Raw genomic sequence first — 21,439 nt, forward strand, 5'->3', positions numbered from 1 at the left:
CTATGGGGAGAGGCTGAATAGGCTGGGGCTGTTTTCCCTGGAGCATCGGAGGCTGAGGGGTGACCTTATGAAGGTTTATAAAATCATGAGGGGCATGGATGGGATAAATAGACAAAGTCTTTTCCATGGGGTGGGGGAGTCCAGAACTAGAGGGCAAAGGTTTAGGGTGAGAGGGGAAAAATTTGAAAAGGACCTAAGGGGCAACTTTTTCCCACAGAGGGTGGTGCGTGTATGGAATGAGCTGCCAGAGGAAGTGGTGGAGGCTGGTACAATTACAACATTTAAAAGGCATTTGGATGGCTATATGAATAGGAAGGGTTTAGAGGGATATGGGCCAAGTGCTGGTAAATGGGACTTGATTAGGTTAGGATATCTGGTCCGCATGGATGAGTTGGACTGAAGGGTCTGTTTCCATGCTGTACGTCTTTATGACTCTGATTGATATGAGTCGCATTTGTACATTTTTATAATCGCTTGCATTTTGCTTTAGGAAGGAGGAGTTTTGGGGAGCAAAAGCAAACAGCAATTCTTTTCACGTGTAACTTCCTCTGCAGTAGTGAGCTCATCTACTTCCTCTGCAGTAGTGAGCTCATCTGAGATTCTGCCCCCTGACTCACATGTGTCCCACCCATCCGTTACCTCATTATATACGGCCATGCCTCTCGCCCAGCTTCCCCAGCACAGCGAAAACATTGGCAAAGCAAGAAGTTACTTAAGTATGTCCTGTCTACCAAAAGCAGGACCAAAGACCCAACCAATTACTGCCCTTTCCAGCTGCTTACGGTCAAAGTGATCGAAGGAATGGTCTGCCATGCTATCAGGCCGCCCCTACTCGCCAATGACCTCATTGGTTCTCCATTTGCATTTTGGAAGGATTACTTGGCTCCTGACCTGTTACTGTCTTCACCCCAACGTGAACAAAAAGCTGAATTTCAGAGGTCGGGTGACCATGATGTTAGAATCAATACTCTACTCAACTAAGTGCAATGTAGAGACAGAGTTGGACTGAAGGGTCTGTTTCCATGCTGTAAGAAATAGGAGCAGGTGAAGGCCATTCACCCCTTAGAGCGTGCTCCACCATTCAATAAGATCGTGGCTAGTCCAACATTCCTCACTTTTCAGTCTATTTCCGATAACCTTTTGGTTCCCCTCCTGATCAAGAATCTGTTTCTGTTTGTGTGTCTATCTGTCTAACTATCTATTTTATTTTCCTTTCTCCTGGTTATATTTTATTAAAATAATTTGCAGTTTACAAAACAGTTGACATTAACAGCTGTATACAGCGAAACAGCAGTTTACGAAGGAGAGGAGCAGCAAAGCCAGGACCCAAACCCGACCGTTCAACCAGTTTTAAGGGAAATGAGGACATACCTCAAATTCTACTTTCAGTCATCACAATATAGCAAGCACATTTAAGATAGTCCAATTAAATTAAAAAAGTGTATAAATTACAGATACCCAGCAAGACCCACCTTCCAGCCACTCTCAGGCAGCCCGCCCCTGCACCCCTTCCAGCTTGTCCATCTATCAATCTGTCTGTCTATCTATCTATCCATCTATTTATCAATCTGTCTGTCTATCTATCTATCTATCCATCTATTTATCTATCTATCTGCTTGTCTATCCCTCTGTCTATTTATTTATCTATCTATCCGTCTATCTGTCTGTCTTTCTATCCATCTGTCTATGTAGGTTAAATATACACAGGGAGAAGTGAGGTTGAAGTCAAAGAGGATGAGAGGACAGCTCACCACTGACTGGAGTCACGCCGAGCACAGCAGATGGTGGTTAGTGGCTAACCACCTCAGCCCCAGGACATCTCTGCAGGAGTTCCTCAGTGTTGTGCCCTCGGCCCAACTATCTACAGCTGCTTTCTCCATAAATCAGAAATGGGGTTGTTCACTGATGATTGCACAGTGCACAGCACATTCCCAGTTTCCAGGATAATGAAGTAAGCTGTGTCCATGTGCATGGCGACCTGGACAACATGCAGGCCAGGGCTGAGAAGTGGCAGGTAACATTTGTGGGGTGTACCAGTGACAGGCAATGACCAGCTCCCAACAGAAAGGATCTAACCACTGCCCTATTCAGTGATTATTGCCATCGATGAGTTCTCCACTACCAACATTCTGGGGATTACCATTGATTAGAAACTCAACCAGACCAGACATATAGGTACTGTGGCTACAACAGCAGGGCAGAGACTGGAGATTCTGTGAGCGACAACTTGCCTCCTGACTCCCTGGAGCTGATCCACAAGATATAAGTCAGGAGTGTGATAGAATACTCTTAGGCCTGCATGAGTGCAGCTCCAATGACACTCAAGAAACTTTACACCATCCGGGATAAAGCAGCCTGCTGACTGACATCCCATCCACCACCTTTGACATTCATTCCCTGAGCATGTATGTACAATGGGAGCAATGTGGACCAGTTATAGGATGCACCCCAGCAACTCACTAAGGTTCCTTTGAATACCTTCCAGACTGACAGGCTACACCACCTAGGATGACTCTGATAGCACAGGGAACACCACCAGGTTCCTCTCCAACCTGATTTGGAATATATCACTGCCCCTTCCCTGTCACAGGGTCTACATCCTAGAAGTTGCCCCCTAATCCCTGCAGATGTAACCACACCATATGGGTGTAGCAGTTCAAGAGGCTACTCACCACCACCTTGAGGACAATTGTGATAGGGTCTTGCCAGCAATGTTCACATCCTAAGAATAAATGAATAATTTATTGATTCATGCAATTCCTTGCTTTCTAAAATTCGGAGTCTCCATCACTCTCTCTGTCCTTTTGTGACACTTCCTCAAACCTGTTTCATTGACAAAACACTTGATCCTGCATCCAGGTATCTTATTGCATGGCCTAGAGTGAAAGGTTGTTCAATTACATTCCTATTAAAGCATCTTTGGATGCTTTATACAGTTAAGGTGCTATACCAATGCAAATTGTTGTATATTGTTGCACAAACGTTTTTCAAAGAAATTGAATTCCCAGTTGCCAACTTGAAAGAATTGCATAACAAATTTTCAAGTTTGAAAACTTTTACTGTAACAAACTAAAAGTGACATTGACTTAACACTCTTTTTCGGGAACCTGTACTCTAACTGCAGAAAGGCTTCTTCTGTGAAATAACGCCACCCAAAACTCTCCAACAGTGAGCTGTCCCTATCTCCTCCATGGTATTTCCCAATCTGGCTTTTATGTTTGCCCTGGAGAGTCCTCCCTCTGGCCAAAGCTAGGCAAATCTTCCTGCCTTGTTTAAATCCTGATGAACTCAGTCTCATTAATCTCCCACCTCAATTTTGTGTTGTGAACCACAGCGATCTAATGTATCTCTCTCTGCCAAACTCAAAACTCATTCTCTCTCTGACCTTATGAGCGGCATGGCGGCACAGTGGTTCAATTCCCACCTTGGACGACTTTCTATGTGGAGTTTGCACAATCTCCCCGTGTCTGCATGGGTTTCCTCCGGGCGCTCCGGTTTCCTCCCACAGCCCAAAAGATGTGCAGGTCAGGTGAATTGGCCACGCTAAATTGCCCGTAGTGTTAGGTGTATGGGAATGGGTCTGGGTGGGTTGCTCTTCGGTGGGTCGGTGTGGACTTGTTGGGCCGAAGGGCCTGTTTCCACACTGTAGGGAATCTAAAAAAAACTCATCTATTCTTTCTTTCTTTCTTTCTTTCTTTTCTTTCTTTCTTTCTTTCTTTCTTTCTTTCTTTCTTTCTTTCTTTCTTTCTTTCTTTCTTTCTTTCTTTCTTTCTTTCTTTCTTTCTTTCTTTCTTTCTTTCTTTCTTTCTTTCTTTCTTTCTTTCTTTCTTTTCTCTCTTTCTTTCTCTCTTTCTTTCTCTCTTTCTTTCTTTCTCTCTTTCTTTCTTTCTCTCTTTCTTTCTTTCTCTCTTTCTTTCTTTCTCTCTTTCTTTCTCTCTTTCTTTCTCTCTTTCTCTCTTTCTTTCTCTCTTTCTTTCTTTCTCTCTTTCTTTCTCTCTTTCTTTCTTTCTCTCTTTCTTTCTTTCTCTCTTTCTTTCTTTCTCTCTTTCTTTCTCTCTTTCTCTCTCTCTCTCTCTCTTTCTCTCTCCTTTCTCTCTTCTTCTCTCTCTTTCTCTCTCTCTTTCTCTCTTTCTCTCTTTCTCTCTTTCTCTCTTCTCTCTCTTTCTCTCTTCTTTCTCTTTCTTTCTCTTTCTCTTCTCTTCTTTCTCTCTTTCTCTCTTTCTCTTCTCTTCTCTTTCTCTCTCTTCTCTCTCTTTCTCTCTCCTTTCTCTCTCTTTCCTCTCTCTTCTCTCTCTTTCTCTCTATTTCTTTCTCTCTCTTCTCTCTCTTTCTCTCTCTTTCTCTTTCCTCTTTCCTCTCTTTCTTTCTCTCTCTTTCTCTCTCTTTCTCTCGTCTTTCTCTCTCTTTCTCTCTCTTTCTCTCTCTTTCTCTCTCTTTCTCTTCTTTCTTTCTCTCTTTCTCTCTCTCTTTCTCTCTTTCTCTCTCTCTTTCTCTCTCTCTTCTCTCTCTCATCTTTCTCTCTCCTCTTTCTCTCTCTCTTTCTCTCTCTCTTTCTCTCTCTCTTTCCTTCTCTCTCTTTCTCTCTCTCTTTCTCTCTCTCTTTCTCTCTCTCTTTTTCTCTCTCTCTCTCTCGTAAACTGACTTTGTCTATGAGATTCAGTAATATTTATGAAAGTGCCTGGTAATCTGATCCTACACTGGGCTTCTGATGAATACAGTTACCCCTGAATGCCAACATCATGGTAGTGTGAATCACATGGGGCTTGTATCCAACTAGGAATGCTGATTAGCTAGCCTTTAAAACTCTCAATTTCTTTCTAGTGTGAAACTAAACAGACAGATTTTGTAAACTAAGCTAACAGTTCACGGGACGTTAGAGACTGAGAATCTATCCACTGTCAGCTGAGGTATTTTAGTCATTGTCAGGTGTGGGGTAAAATGCCTTTAATCATCTTCCCAATGAAACCATTTGGGACTCTAATCTTTCACAAGCCATCACAGGGCAAGGTCTGTATTAGCACAGTCGGATGAAGTTGTATGACCCGTTCCTTTGTCCATTTCCCTCAATTTCAGGGACAATTCCAGACACAGCCATCTCATAGAATAGAATCCCTACAGTGTGGAAACAGGCCATTTGGTCCAACATGTCCACACCGACCCTTCAAACAGTAACCCATCCAGACCCATTCCCCGACCCTGTTATTCTACATTTCCCTTGACTAATGCACCTAACACTATGGGCAATTTAGCATGGCCAATCCATCTAACCTGCACATCTTTGGATTCTGGGAGGAAACCGGGGCACCCGGAAGAAACCCACGCAGACACAGGGAGAACGTACAAACTCCACACAGACAGTCACCTGAGGGTAGAACAAACCTGGCTCCCTGGCGCTGTAAGGCAGCAGTGCTAACCACTCAGCCACTGTGCCAGTCCATCTGATGGAACCTTACAACTGTGACGGTGTATTTTGAGACAGGATGTTATGCTCTTTTGCCCACAGACACTGCTCCCTGCAGCGAGCCTCCTGCAGCTGAATGGGGTTCGGGATGCCTGTTGTAAGTTCCTCCTGAGCCAACTCGATCCGTCCAACTGTCTGGGAATCCGAGGATTTGCTGATACACATTCCTGCAGCGACCTGCTCAAATCTGCACACAAGTACGTGCTCCAGCACTTTGTGGAGGTTTCCAAGACTGAGGAGTTTATGCTGCTGCCATTGAAACAGGTACTGACTGAAGGACCGGGTTTGAACTTGCATGTGGTGCCATGGCTTATCAGCCTGTACTTGGATTATCCTCATAATACATTTTCATTTCTTCCTGTTACAGGGCATTATTTTTTCCCTTTTAGGGACTGTTCCACCCTCAAGAATTTCACAGAATGATAGTGTCCCTACAGCTTGGAAGTAGGCCATTCAGCCCATCAAGTACACACTCAACCCCCTAATAAGCATCCATCCCCCCCCCATCCTTCTAACAAACGTAAGTATTCCCCAGCCTGCACACCCCTGGACTCTACGGGCATTTTCCCCTGACCATTCCACCTAACCTCCCTTTGGACTGTGGGAGGAGATCAGAGGAAACGCACGCAGACACAGGGAGAATGTGCAAACTCCACACAGACAGTTGCCTGAGGCTGCAATCGAACCCAGGGTCCTGATGCTGTGAGGCAGCAATGCTGACCACTGAGCCACCATGCCACCCCTTTGTTTCAATTTATTTCAGATGCTCCAAAAGCCACAGTGGCTGCACACTCCTAATGCAACTCGCATGTACCCGAATCAGCAAGGTCCAGATTCAGAAAGACCTCCTTGGTCCATAGCAACAGTAAAGCACGTTGTGTGAGCTGGTGTCAGGCTGCCCTTGTTGGGAGTCATGTTATAGTGCAGTAAGAGTTGCTTCCAGGTTAATGGACTGTTTGGACAGCCTGTCTTACCTATTGTTCCTGCTTTATGCTTGGAACCTCGGGTTTGGCCCTGTTGGGCTCTCAATAGTGCTCAATAGTACTCAGAATGGAAAAGTAGCAAGGTGACCAGTAGGACAGGCAAGACTGAAGATGTAGGATTTAAGTGTTGGGAGGTTGATTAACAAATAGCCACTAAAATAAAACAAAGAACTGCAGATGCTAGAAATGTGAAACCGAAACTGAAATTGCACGAGAAACCTGGCAGGTCTGGCAGCATGCGTGGAGAGAGAAAATGGAGTTGAAATTTTGATTCCAGTGACCCTTCTTCTGAACGGCTAATAAATAGCCGTTGTCATGCTAAGAGGATTCTTGATCCTTCCTAATTTAGCACATTGTGCTTGAGACCTAAATGGCAACCGTAGAGTTAGCTGCAACTCTCGACAATCCATGTGCTGGGCGGGGCAGGAAGTGAGATGTCTCGTTTCCTGCTTTGTCAGGTAATGGTTTAGAAAGAGTTTACACTGAGGATGCAGTAAACTGCACGATTACAAGAAACAGTCTTTATGAAATCTGGATGGAGACCGATGTATCATCCCTGGTTCCTGCTAGGTGTAGTTACATAGATAAACTAGTCAATGGTATCTATGGCTATCCTGCAATAAACTACATAATCTTATAAAGACTCAATCATGGTCTATCCTCTACCAATACAGAACTGTAGCAGATGCTGGGTGGGTCTCTGTTGTCAAATAAACTGATGTTAAAGGTGAATAACAGCACCCTGTACAAAGTCACAAAGAGTGAGCATGTCTATAAAACTCCATATGGCTTCAAGAGCAAATGTGGGGAAGGAAATTTGGAGAAAACGATATCAGCAAGTCAATAAATGATCATTCTGATTTTCACAGGTGCTAGATCTTATCTCCAGTGACAACCTGAATGTTCCTTCTGAAGAAGAGGTGTACAGGGCTGTGCTGAGCTGGGTCAAACACGATGTGGACGGAAGGCGCCAGCACGTACCCAGAGTAAGAAACCAATCGAAATGGTTAACCTCATGCAGACGCTTAGGACTCAATCACCTGAAAAGACCAGAGAAACTGTGACTGTCCTGCTAACAACAGAGCTAGTTCAGGGGATATTTGTTCTAAGCACTGGTGTCCTGTTGGTGTGGATACAATAACAGTTCAGGAGATCAGGAGGCAGAATTAGTTTGAGTGGAGGTCAGGAGGGGAAAGCAGTCACAAGGGGAGTGGTCAACAAATACCCCAGCGAATCCTGATGTGGGTTGAAGTACAGATGAAGAAATATTGTGTGCTTATGATAAAGGGATAACAATAATCATAGGTGACTCTAATCTACATGCAACGTAGAAAGATCAGATTGGTGGTAGTAATCTTTATCAAATAATACTTTCCAGATAGTTTCTTACAACAGCACGTTCTGGAGTTAACCAGAGAGCAGGATATATTTGTTTTGGTGTTGTGTAATGTGACCAGGTCAATTCAAATTTTCGGATTAAAGGTACCCTGAGGTAGCAGGTAATATAACTGAAATAGATGCCCAGTTTGAAAGAGAGAAGACTGGGGACTTTAAATTTAAATAAGGGCACTGGTGTAACCATAGAAACTGAGCTAGATGAAGTGAACTGACATATTAATCAAGGACACTGATTGATTGATTAATAAACACATGCAGCAAATATTTCAAGGATTTTTTGGAATATTCACATTTCTTTCCACTACAATGAAAGATTTGAAAGGGAGGACACACCATCATTTGTTAGTCAAAGATAGGGAAAGCATTAGATTTAAGGAAAAAGTGTATTAACTGCAGAAAAATGAGTGGCAGGGCAGAATATAAAAAAAAGACTGAAAAGTTAATCTGGAGGAAGACATTCAAGTGAGAGACAGTTAGCTAGAAATGTAAAAACGGACAGCAACATTTCCTAAAAAGGAGGGACAAAGGGTAAAGGGAGTGTTGATCCTCTAGAGGGTAAGAGTAGACAGTAAATAGTAAGAAAATATCAGATAAAATGAGCAAATACCTTGCTTCTGTTTTGTCCATAGAGGATTTTTAAAAATTTGAATAACAGCTGTAAATCAGGAGGTGGAAGGGAGAGGGGAGCTTAGTAAAATGATGATCAGGAGGGTGGTGGTAATGAACAAACTGATGGAGCTGTGGGTTGGCAAGACTCCAGATCTTGAAGGACTTCATCCTGGGGTCTTAAGGGAGTGGTTAATGAGGTAGGAGGTGTGCTGGTATTAATTTTCCAGAATTCCCTCGATTTAGGAAAGGGTCCAATAAACAGGAAAGTAACAAATATAATCCAAGATTCAAACCAGGAGGGAGGGTGAGAAAACCAGAAACTATCGGCCAGTAGGTTTGACATCAGTCGTGGTTAGTCTTATTTTTAATAAAAAGACTGGTTTCGATTGGTTTCTTACTGGGCACCTCACAAAACTCCAGGTAATTGGGAAATGTCAGCATGGTTTCATGAAAGAAAGGTTTAACCAATTGCTGAGTCTTTTTATGGGAGTAACATCTGTGGATGAAGGGGAGCTGGTAGATGTACCAGGCTTGGATTTCCAGAAGGCACTGAGTAAGGTGCCATATCAAAGGTTAGTCGGGGGAAAACAAAGCTCATGGTGTCGGGGGTAATACATGAGTGGGGTAAGAGAATTGGGCAGCTGGCAGATAACACAGGGTACAGTAAGAAGGTCTTTGATTGGCAAGATATGGCAAGTGAAAGCCCATAGGGGTCTGTGTGGGGGTCTCAACTTCTAACAATTTATGTCAATGATTTAAATAACAAGATCAAAAACCCAGATGACTCGAAAGATTTGAGGAATATCTGTTGTGAAAAAGACAGAAGGAGTTTGCAGAATTGAGTGGGAGCGAATCTGGCAGATGGAGTATAATGTGTTTAAACATGAGGTTGCTCACTTTAGCAGGAATATAAAAAAAGTAGGATATTACTCAAATGGAGGGATGACTGTGGGAATCCAAGGTTTTCTTGTGCTCAAAACACAGGAAGTTAGGATCGAGAAGGCTGAAGGGATGCTGTGCTTTATTACATGAGGAATTGAACAATCTAACCTCTTAAAAAGTGAGGTGAGTGCTGTGCACTCCTCAACGTGCAGGCCTTTTAATTCAATCACATAAGATCCAAACAGCTAATTGGACGTTTTGTGATCCCTGCTGATTACAGTCTGTTTCTTAATTTTGCACAGACAACATCTCCCCGGGTTGAACCCTAGAGAGTAATTGGAAATTTCAGGATACTGGGAAATTGCCATCATTTACAGGGTTAGAAAGAGAACTGGTTGTCTCTCAGACCAAACTATGTCCAAGTGTAGCACCCAGGAGAAACTCCTGGGCAAAGAAATACCCGTTTGCTCTCCCAGAGAAAGGCAGTGTCTCCAGCACCCAGGGTTGGTGGCAGTTCTTGGCAATTGCACCGTTTCAAATCCATCTGGTTGTCTGAAGTTGGAGTCTGCGCGTTTGATTTGGTTGTCGATTCTCTGGCGAACCACAATCTTCGGCAGATGGTTATTTTGGAAAGGTGTGCCCCGTTTGATTTGGGACTAATTGAAACTCTGCCCTTTGTTTGTTGTGCAGCTGATGAAATGTGTCCGTCTGCCTCTCCTGACTCGCGATTTTCTGATGAGTAATGTTGACACGGAACTTCTGGTCAGACACCACTCAGAGTGCAAAGACCTCCTAATCGAAGCCCTCAAATATCACCTAATGCCTGAACAGCGGGGAGTCCTCAGCAATACCCGGACCAGGCCTCGGCGCTGTGAAGGGGCCAGCCCTGTCCTCTTCGCAGTCGGTAAGTAAAATGCTTAGCAGCCGTCGCTCTCTGCTTCCCATATCTTTGCTTTCCATTTGCTGGTGGGACATGGGTGTTGCTGGCTGGGCCAGCTTTTATTGCCCTCTCCATCACTGCATCTCGAGTGGGGGTGAGCTGCCCTCTTGAGCCACTGCAGTCCATGTGCTGTGGGTGGATCCAAAGTGCCCTTAGAGAGGGAATTCCAGGATTGTGACCCAGCGACAGTGAAGGAACACCGATATATTTCCGAGTGGGTGGTGAGTGGCTCAGAGAGGAACTTGTGGATGATGGTGTTCCCAAGTATCTGTTGCCCTTGTCCTTCTGCATGGACATGATTGTGGGTTTTGAATATTTGGTGAGTTTCTGCAGTGTGTCTTGTAGATGGTACACACTGCTGCTACTGAGCAGAGGTGGTGGAGGGAGTGGATGGTGGTGGATGTGGTGTGAGTCAAGCAGACTGCTTTATCCTGGATGGTGTCGAGCTTCTTTCAGTGTTGTTGGAGCTGTACCTATCCAGGCAAGTGGGGAGTGTTCCATCACACTCCTGACCTGTACCTTGTTGATGGCGGACAGGCTTTGGAAAGCCAAGAGGTGACTTACTCACTGCAGCACCTCTCGCCTCTGACCTCACCATGGTGTATATATGATGAGTCCAGTTGAGTTTCTGGTCAATGATAACCCCCAGGATGTTTATAGTGGAGGATTCAGTGATGGTAATGCCATTGAATGTCAAGGGTGGTGAATAGATTGTCTTTTATTGGGGATGGCATTTGTGTGGTGTGAATGTCACTTACCACTTGTCAGCCCAAATATACCGTATAACATTAATATGTGTAGAGTACAGGGTTAATGTAAATCAGACAGTGATGTAATCTCATCACAGAGAGAACATGCTCTGATAGGAAGTTTGAGCTGGAGAGCTGTCAGCTGCAACCAGGGATTGGTTTGAGAACATTCTTCATTCTCGCTCTATTGACCTGAGAGCAAGAGTGAGGACTTTGTTGGGCAGGGAGATGGAAGAACTTAACATGAATGGGATCATAGGGGCCGTTTGAAGGTTCGATCCTGTCCCATCACCCTGTTTTGGTCCTGGCTGAAGGGAGATTGGAATTTAGGATCTTTCCCTGGAGAGGAATCAACCACACAGCTCAAAATGTGCAGTGGGGTTTGTAAAAGGTGCAGGAGAGACGGCAGACTTTGGGGTGTGAATGTTTTGTTTAGGATTTCAGCAGCACAGACAAAGACAATGCAGATTGGATTCTGAATTCACCAAAAGGTCAGGTTTGTTGACCTTTTTGCTATAGCTGGTTATATTCCCTTTTCCCCTGTTTGTGCTCACAGCCCAATACACTATCTACTGCATAAGGGGATGTTACCCTCCTGACAGAGTCACGAATTGGCCGATGCTCTTTAGGAATAAGAGGTTGCCTATTTAAGACAAAAATTAAGAAGAGTTTGATCTTGGAAGGTCGTGAATTCCCTATCCTAGAGTGATGGAGGCCTGAAATAGAGTTCAAGCCTGAAATAGAGTTTTGAACATTAGGGGAGCCAATTGCCTTGGAGAACAGGTTCAGATCAGCTGTGACCTTATTGAACAGCACAGCAGGATTGAGGGACCGAATTTCTATGTCGTGTACAATATGGACGATAAATCTCTCTAAGAAATAATACACAGGTTTTTTTCTCTGCAACGTTACCACAATATCAATAACACAGAATATGAATAAATGTCCTGCAACGTTAACAACTTTATTCAGAGGACATCAGGAGTCTCAAACTTGCTCTGCAATTCCGTAAGATCGAGGGTGGTCTGATTACTCTACATCCTTGCCTACTCTTTTACCCCCTTCTTTGCTTTAACAATAGTCAAAGACTCGTCCGTTTGAAGATTTCCAAAAGCTCGTGACTCACCGCATGGAATAGGAATTCTCCTCCTCTCTGACTTAAAGGGGTGACCCCTTATGTTGGAACAGTGGGCCCCAGACCCAGATTCTGTCACAGGAGGAAGCAGAACTATGTTTTAAGAGATAAGCCACGTTAAGGCCGAAGATTATCGCTGTTATCAATGGGGAGATCTGGAGGTTAATTGCTTTTTGACGGGGAGATCTGCAGACTGGCAAGAGCTTATGAATTCCTAGCTGCAGGTCAGATGTAAACACCGTAACTTAACTACATCCCCCTCATTGTTTTTTCATTATTCTATGCTTTTGACACATGGCAGAATGATATCTGAAGTGTGATGGATGCTGGCCAGATGTGAAACTAGTTACTCAATCCAGTTGGGGAAGTGTTGGCAGCTGTGGGATCTTCAGGAGCTGACTGCTCCAATCTGTTTTTGGCTGGCCATGGTTACGATGGCATACGTTGAGGATATTTGCAGCTCACGTGAGAGAAAAGAGATTAATTGGTTGTCAGCGTACAGAACAGAGAGAACGCGCAGAAAGAGGACTCTGACAAATTGCTTTACAAGAAAAAATGCTGATTAAATCATTATACATATCTAGATTTAGATTCCACCCTGCTGTCTTTATTTATAACCTGCACTTGTTTCAGATACTCAGCAACCTTTTGCTTCTTCTGAGCTTCCCAGTAAAACTCTCCGATTTTCCTGCAATGATGCCACAATGTTACTAACACGGAATATGAATGAAAGTGTTAAAAATTTTGTTCAGGTAATATCAGTAGCTGACAGTATGTTACTAATCTGCAATTAGCAGCGCATTTAAATACATTTAACAACCACTTGAAGTTGTTCAATTCCCTCACATGTTCCAATTCACTGCTTGCTCTGTGTGGCCAACAGTAGTGCGACTGAGGTTTGGATTTGAAGACGCAGGGTTGAACTGGGGACAGTGTTCAGTGGGGTGAGGTGAATTGGGGGCGAGGATGAAGGATTTGTGGTGAAAACTGAACAGGGTTTGGGGTTTGGTCCTTTGACTATTTTAGCACATTCTCTCTGGCATCTCTCACTTGGTAGCCTAGTCTTTTTCTCACGCCATTCAAGCAAGTAGGGGGAGGCAGTTTCTATTAGGTGGCCATTTTTCAGATTTTGCCATCATTTAGAAGTCACGTAACTGCAGCATAATGGAGCCAATCAATGTCTGACTCCAGGATTTTAGCTATTACTGTTTGATTAGATTGATTTGAAATATTTGAGTGAAGTTTGAGGGTTGTTGGAGTTTTGCTAACATTAGCCTTTTGACATCTGGTCTATTTGACCTGTCCCTGTTGCTGGAAGGAGTTACAGTGTGTTTTAAATAATAGATTTTCTCAACCCACATCCTTAACCATCTAGAAGGATAAGGCCAACAGGAGAAAACTGTTGGTGCCCGTGAAAGTTTACACCAGAGCTTTCAGGAGAGGACAACTGCAACTTGAAACAAGAACAAGAGGACATAGCCTCAAAGTTAAGGGGGAGCAGACTTCGGACTGAATTGAGAAGGAACTTCTTCAGCCAGAGGGTTGTAAATCTGTAGCATTCCCTGCCCAGGGAAGTCGTTGAGGCTTCCTCATTGAATGTTTTTTTTAAAGGCAAAGATAGATAAATTTTGAACAGTGAAGGAATTAAGGGTTATGGTGAGAGGGCGGGTAAGTGGAGCCACGAGACGATCAGCCATGATCTTATTGAATGGCAGAGCAGGCTCGAGGGGGGCCAGATGACCTACTCCTGCTCCTAGTTCTTTTGCAGGAGAAATCCTGTTTCATTAATGGCCACTGAACCAACCTGACCCGCAGGTTCAATAACCTGCCAAATGCCATCTGTGTGACTGCTGGATTTGGGTATTGATTGGCACTGGGGCACTCCTGTTAACTGTCTGTCTGTTTGTTTGTTTGCAGGTGGTGGTAGCCTATTTGCTATCCACGGAGATTGTGAAGCCTATGACACAAGGACAGACAGGTGGCACATGGTAGCCTCCATGTCGACTCGGCGCGCGCGGGTAGGCGTAGCGGCGATTGGGAACAGGCTGTACGCAGTTGGGGGGTAAGCAACAGCACTTCTTCCACCAGACTTCAGCCTCGGTCACCGCTCAAAGCAAAGTGTTACTGACTGTTACCAGCTCCATCATGGTTGGTAGGTCCCCTCCTGGCACCTTGCCCTGCCACGGCAGGAATTGTAAAACCTGCACCCCCCCCCACACCCCTCACCTCTGTCCAAGGCCCCAAAGGAGACTTCCATATTTATCAAAGTTTCACCTGCACTTCCACACATGTCATTTACTGTATCCATTACTCCCGTGAGGAGACTGGACGCCTACTCGCAGAGCACTTCAGAGAACATCTCTGGGACACCCGCACCAATCACCCCCACCGCCCCGTGGCTGAACTCCCCTTCCCACTCTGCCAAGGACATGCAGGTCCTGGGCCTCCTCCATCGCCACTCCCTCACCACCCAATGCCTGGAGGAAGAATGCCTCATCTTCTGCCTCGGGACCCTTCCATCCCATGGCATCAGTGTGGACTTCACTAGTTTCCTCATTCCCCTTCCCACCACCTTACCTCAGAATCAACCTTCCAGCTCAGCACCATCCTCATGACCTGTCCCACCTGTCCATCTTCCTTCCCACCTATCCGCTCCATCCTCCTCTCCGACCTATCACCTTTACTCCCACCTCCATCCACCAATTGCACTCTCAGCTACTTTCCCCCCGGCCCCACCCACCTCCCATTTATCTCTCCACCCCCGATGCTCCCAGCCCCATTCCTGATGAAGGGCTCCGGCCCGAAATGTCGATTCTCCTGCTCCTCAGATGCTGCCTGACCTGCTGTGCATTTCCAGCACCACACTCTTGACTCATGGGTGGCAGGGGCAGACTTAGTCGGCTGAATGGCCTAACCTTTGTTTCCACTTCTTCTGGTCTAAAGCCATGTTCTGTTCAGGGTAGACCAATGGTTTGTGTCAGCAAGATCTACTGTAGGAAGGCAGTTTAGAAGCTTTAGGGAGGCTGGTTGGAAAAGTTAGTAATTTATCACAGTCGGGGTTTGGATGATGTATTAGCTTCGGGAAAGAATGAACGCTAGTTCAAATTCTGAAAGTTTTGTTTGAGTGTGCACTAGTTTTGCTTTGCACTGATTAACGTATCAAATTTCAATTTTGATATGATCACCTATTTATCCTGATAACTGTGGGGTTTTTTTAATGCTTGAAGGAAGTCTACATTATGCAGCTTAGACCATCTGTTTGGTTACTCTCCATTTCTGGAATTTACAAATATTAACAGAACGAGATGGGCAAGCGAGAAACAGTTTCCATGGGATGGGGATGAGTCCTTTAAAAATTCGACCCAAGGCTTACAGGATCAAAATGAGGAAATACATCTGCACAAACACACACACAGGATGGGAGAGGTTTGCAAATCTCTTTCACAAACGGCAATCGATGCTCGACTGGTTGTAAATTTTAAATCTGGGATCGCTTGTTAACCAAATTTCTTTACAATGGTTCGCGTGTGGAATGAACTTCCTGCGGAAGTGGTGGATGTGCGTGCAACTACAACATTTAAAAGACATTTGGATAAGTAAATGAATCGGAAAAGTTTGGAGGGATATGGGCCAGGAGCAGGCAGGTGGGACTAGTTTAGCTGGGATTATGGTCAACATGGACTGGTTGAACTATACTGGTTGCTGTATGATTCTGTGGTACGAGACATAGGTAGGATACATAGACTTTGTGGAGCAAAGCATTAACGGGATCAACACTTTAATAATCGCAGCTGAGTGTAAGGAGCTATATCATGACAGTTTCAGATTCAGTGGGACTGAGACCTACTGAAAAAGGCACCAGTTAACCCGTACTCCAGCAGGCTCCTCTATATAATTCATCAGCAATTAATGTTACCAATTTTCATCAGCCTTGTCTCAAACAAAGCACTGGAGATCTGAAAAGAGAACAGAAATTGCTGAAGAAACTCGGCAGGTGTGCAGAGAAAGCAGCTTTACAGTTTTGAGTAGAGTGACCCTTCTTAAGAGTTCCTCCAGCAACTTCTGTTTTTGCTTCCATGAGCCTGTGTTTAGCCCTTATTATTCTAAAGCTGCTAATATAATCTAACAATGTTAGATCACAGATTTTGTTCTAAGGCTTCAGGAGGTGAAACCGCTTGCTCCTGTTCAAGAGGTCTCTCTGCTATTGGCTTGTGTTTGTCTTAACTCTGTTCGTATCCAATCTCTGTTGCCCACTGAGGAGGGGCTGCTTCTGAAAGCAAGATAACAGCAAGTATCTCGGAGAAGCCCGAGGTCTTTCTGAGCTGTTCCACCCCCATGGAAGCAGTTTCTATCTCGCTTATCTATTTTTGTTAATTTGTAAATTGAAAAAATGGACAAAGCAAATGGTATAAGCTGCATAATGCAGCAATGTACAACAACAGCACAATGGCTCAGTGGTTAGCACTGCTGCCACACAGCGCCAGGGACCTGGGTTCAATTCCAGCCTTGGGTACTGTCTGTGTGGAGTTTTCACATTCTCCCCGTGTCTACGTGGGTTTCCTCCAGGTGTTCCAGTTTCCTCCCATAGTCCAAAGATGTGCAGGTTAGGGTGGATTGGCCATGGCGATGGAAAAGTGTCCATAGTGTCCAGGGATGTGTAGGTTAGGTGGATTAGCCATGGGAAATGCAGGGTGACAGGGATAGAGTTGGGGGATGTGAGGGGGGTGGATGTGGGTGAGATGCTCTTTGAAGGGTCGGTATGGACTCGATGGGCCGAATGTCCTGCTTCCACACTATAGGGATTCCATGATTCTCTCCTTCAGTGATAGAATCATACAGCACAGAGACAGACCCTTCAGCCCAACCTGTTCCATGCCGACTGTAAACCAGACATCCCAATCTGATCCATTCCCCTTTGTCAGCATTTAGCCCACCTCCCTCTAAACTCTTCCTATTCATATACCTGTCCAGATGCCTATTAAATATTGCAATTGTACCAGCCTCCACCACTTCCTCTGGCAGCTCATTCCATACATGCACCACCCTCTGTGTGAAAAAGTTACCCCGCAGTGTAGTGATTGAAGGAGATCAGTCAGGTGGATCTCATAGAATGAGTTCCCTGGTTGGGGCTGTCAATCTGGTCCAATCAGGGAGCCCTGGCTGACAGATATAAACAGGAGTGACTCACTCTGAGAGCTGGCTCTGAGTGAACTGCATCAATGTCTTCAGAGAAAAAATACTAAACAGGAGTGTCAGGGGTGTTCTGTTCACTTGGAGCTGGCTCTCATGAAGCTGGATATGTGTCAATGATTTTTCATGTGTAAATGGAGGGTGATGGGATACCAGCTTTTCTGGAGTTACCCCACTCCGGTCCCTTTTAAATCTTTCCCCTTTCACCTTAAACCTGTGCCCTCTAGTTTTGGACTCCCCTAACTTGGGAAATAGACTTTGACTATTCACCCTATCCATGTCTCTCATGATCTTACAAACCTCTATACGGTCACCCTTCACCCTCTGACGGTCCAGGGAAGAAAGCCCCCAGCCTATTCAGCCTCTCCCTATAGCTCAAACCTTCCAACCCTGGCAACATCCTCGTAAATAATTTCTGCACCCTCTCAAGTTTCACAACATCCTTCCTGCGGCAGGCCTGCCAGAGTAAACGTGGCCCAACCAATGTGCTGTACAGCTGCCCAACATGACATCCCAACTCCTCCACTCAGTGCACTGTCCAATAAAGGCAAACTTGCCAAATGCCTTCCTCACTATCCTGCCTACCACCGACTCCACTTACAAGGAACTTTTCATCTTCCACTTTCACCTGCACCCCTAGGTCGCTTTGTTCGGCAACACTCCCCAAGGCCCTCCCATTAACTGTCCTACCCTGGTTTGCCTTACCAAAAAGCAACATCTCTCATTTATCTGAATTAGACAGAGTTTGATGCATGTTCAGTGACTGATGCTACCTTAATTACTCAGGTACGATGGCACTTCTGACTTATCGACTGTTGAATCCTATGATCCGGTAACCAATTCCTGGCAACCAGAGGTAGCCATGGGAACAAGACGGAGCTGCCTTGGAGTGGCAGTGCTACACGGCTTGCTGTATGCGGCGGGAGGTTACGATGGCGCCTCGTGTTTGAACAGGTACTCCTGTTGTGGTTGAACGTTTGCACTGGTACGTTCCCCCCGATTTTCCTCACTCTCCTGAAGGTGCGGAGTGCCTGTGTCTGATTCCAAGGGCGAGCACTGTCCTTTGGTCCACTCCCCACCTACCCCGGCCTTCCCAGGGTGGGAGTGGGGTGGACATAGTAGGAGGCATGGTCAGGAGTTTCTGGGGATTAACCTTTTAAGTGCTTTGATGATCACTATTTGGAGATGCCGGTGTTGGACTGGGGTGTACAAAGTTAAAAATCACACAACACCAGGTTATAGTCCAACAGGTTTAATTGGAAGCACTAGCTTTCAGAGCATCGCTCCTTCATCAGGTGATCGTGGAGGCTCGATCCTAACACACAGAATTTATAGCAAAAATTTACAGTGTGATGTAACTGAAATTATACGTTGAAAAATTGATTGTCTGTTAAGCCTTTCATCTGTTAGAATACCGTGATAGTTTCACTTCTTTAATGTGTAAATAACAAAACCTTTTTTTTTAAAAAGTTGCATTCTCGGGTTAGCTGTTAACAATGGTGATAGCTAGATGTTGAAGGTGTTGGCCCCTGTGTTCTCAGTCTATGCCATGATGTTTAGATTGATTCTAATCTAAAAAGTGATTCTAATCTAAAACAATCAACAGACAGCAGTGTTCCCTCCCAGTTGGGGAACACTACAGTGGTCCAGGACATTCGGCCTCTGACCTTCGGGTGACCATCCTCCAAGGCAGACTTCGGGACAGGCAGCAGCGAAAAGTGGCCGAGCAGAGGCTGATAGCTAAGTTCGGTACCCATAGGGAGGGCCTCAACCGGGACCTTGGGTTCATGTCACGTTACAGGTGACCACCATTGCACTATACACACACACAGGTACTCCTACACACACACAGTCTCACACACACACAGGCACTCCGATACACACATACACACAGATGCGCACACAGACACCCACACACACTTATAGACACACACACTCCCACACTCAGACATGCACCCCCTCACAGACATAAGACACTTTGCACTCACTACACACACATATACACTTCCTCACACTCACAACCCCCACCCCAGACAGACACACACACACACAGACAGACAAAGACCCACATGCACACATATATTTTGTGGGGTGAATTTGTACTTGCAGGGTTACATTGTACTTTGCTTAAAAACTGCATGAATTCATGTAAAACTCTGTTATCTCACTTTTTAGATTAGAATAAATCTAAACATCATGGCATAGACGGAGAACAGAGGGGGCCAACACCTTCAACATATTGTCTAGTTATCACCATTGTTAACAGCTAACCTGAGAATGCAACTTTAAAAAAAAAGGTTTTGTGATTTACACATGAAAGAAGTGAAACTATCACGGTATTCTAACAGATGAAAGGCTTAACAGACAATCAATTTTTCAATGTATAATTTCAGTTACATCACACTGTAAATTTTTGCAATAAATTCTGTGTGTTAGGATTGAGCCCTCCACTACCACCTGATGAAGGAACGTCGCTCCGAAAGCTAGTGTGCTTCCAATTAAACCTGTTGGACTATAACCTGGTGTTGTGTGATTTTTAACTTAGCACATTGCAAGTGCAGTGATAAGTCCAAACAGCTTGTCTGTGAAAACCTTCTCTAAATCTACTTCAAAAAAACAACCATGTCAAAGTCAGGTTAAAAAAGGAAAAGTTGCACTAATATAGCACTCCACATGACCTCATCCCCCACCCACTGACCCATCCTGAATGCTTTATTGCCAACAAAGCCATTTTGAAGTAAATTTGCTTTTTTAATGTCGGCACCACTTTGTCAGCAGCGAGCTCTCACCTGCTGCACTGTGAAATAGTTCTGATGATTGGGCAGCACGGTGTCTCAGTGGTTAGCTCCCAACTCCTACACTCAGTGCATTGACCAATAAAGGCAAACGTGCCCAACACCGCCTTCACCAGCCTGTCTACCTGAGACTCCACTTTCAAGGAACTTTCATCTTTCACAGGCGAATACTGTCCCGTGGTCCACTCCCCACCTCCCCGGCCTTCCCAGGGTGGGAGTGGGCTGAACGTAGTGGGAGGAGATGTTCCTGGAAAAGGAGCTCTGAGTCCACACCTCCTTATGGCTGCATGAGCTGGGACCACAACGATCAGGAGCAGGGGCACTGATGGGGACCCGAACCTTTCCTTCGCTCGATTTCACACTAGCACTCGCCCATCAGTCTGAGGGTTTTGGGTCAAGTCCCCAATCCTGACACACAAATCTACGTTGATACCTCCCTGTTGAAAATGAAAGGAGAGCTGAACTGTTAGAGTTGCTGCCTTCCAGATAAGGTATCAAACTGAGGCCCCAATACCGTCTCCAGTTCCAAAAATAAACCCCATGGCACTATTCCGCTGGAGACCAGGGAAGTTCTTGCTTGCCAATATTTCTTTCTCTAATCACATCATGAAAAGAATTGTTTGGTCAGTGCCTTTTATTGCACGCAGGAAGTAGTGGGTGCTTCCTGCGTGCAAATTGGCTGCCGTGTTTTCAAAGTCAGACGTGTGACGTTGGAAAAACACAGCAGGTCACGCAGCAATCGAGGGGCAGGAGAGTCGGCGTTTTCGGCATAAGCTCTTCATCAGGAATGTGGGGTTGTGGGGGGCAAAGGGGGCGGAGAGATGTATAGGTGGGAGGGAGGTAGTTGGGAAGGTGATAGGTAGGGGGGGTTGCAATAGGTTGGTGGGAAGGGTGGAGCGTAAAGATGGGAAAGAGGATGGACAGGTCAAGAGGGCGGTGCCGAGCTGTGGGTTGGATCACACAACACTTTGCTTCTTGGGCTGTGAAGCACTTTATAACATCCTGAGGTTAACTATAAAGTGCAGTTTGTTTCTATAGAGATTTCTAATGGCTTTTGTTGATTTTTGTTTTCAGTTGTTGAGGCAATTTGGAAGACAGTGTTATGTTGTGATGTTTGTCATCTTTACTGAGCAATGCATTTTGGGTAACTTTTTATCATGGAGCCCTCCAGACACACAGTAATTTCTGACCAACGTTCATGTTGGGCTTCGGTTGCAGATAGGCAATGGGTGATATCTTTGCAACATATCGTAAACTGCAACTTCAGAAGGATATCACCGGTACGTAGACTGCTGTG

At 45.1% G+C, this 21,439-nt stretch overlaps 1 protein-coding gene across 7 annotated transcripts in view; it reads left to right on the forward strand.

Annotated features, from left to right (window-relative positions):
- The window catches only part of klhl17 (kelch-like family member 17), an 83,910-nt gene that overhangs the window by 34,360 nt on the left and 28,111 nt on the right, over nucleotides 1-21,439 (forward strand). For all 7 annotated transcript variants that reach the window (XM_043676136.2, XM_087980304.1, XM_043676135.2 and 4 more), the window contains 5 exons: nucleotides 5,504-5,725; nucleotides 7,314-7,430; nucleotides 10,024-10,237; nucleotides 14,075-14,219; nucleotides 18,134-18,301. In XM_043676136.2, the coding sequence (XP_043532071.1) occupies nucleotides 5,504-5,725; nucleotides 7,314-7,430; nucleotides 10,024-10,237; nucleotides 14,075-14,219; nucleotides 18,134-18,301 (866 nt within the window). The remainder of the gene's footprint in view (nucleotides 1-5,503; nucleotides 5,726-7,313; nucleotides 7,431-10,023; nucleotides 10,238-14,074; nucleotides 14,220-18,133; nucleotides 18,302-21,439) is intronic.

This window comes from Chiloscyllium plagiosum, unplaced genomic scaffold (assembly GCF_037043375.1).
Source record: "Chiloscyllium plagiosum isolate Xiang-an unplaced genomic scaffold, Cpla_swu_hap1 HiC_scaffold_37, whole genome shotgun sequence".
Lineage (NCBI taxonomy): Eukaryota > Metazoa > Chordata > Chondrichthyes > Orectolobiformes > Hemiscylliidae > Chiloscyllium > Chiloscyllium plagiosum.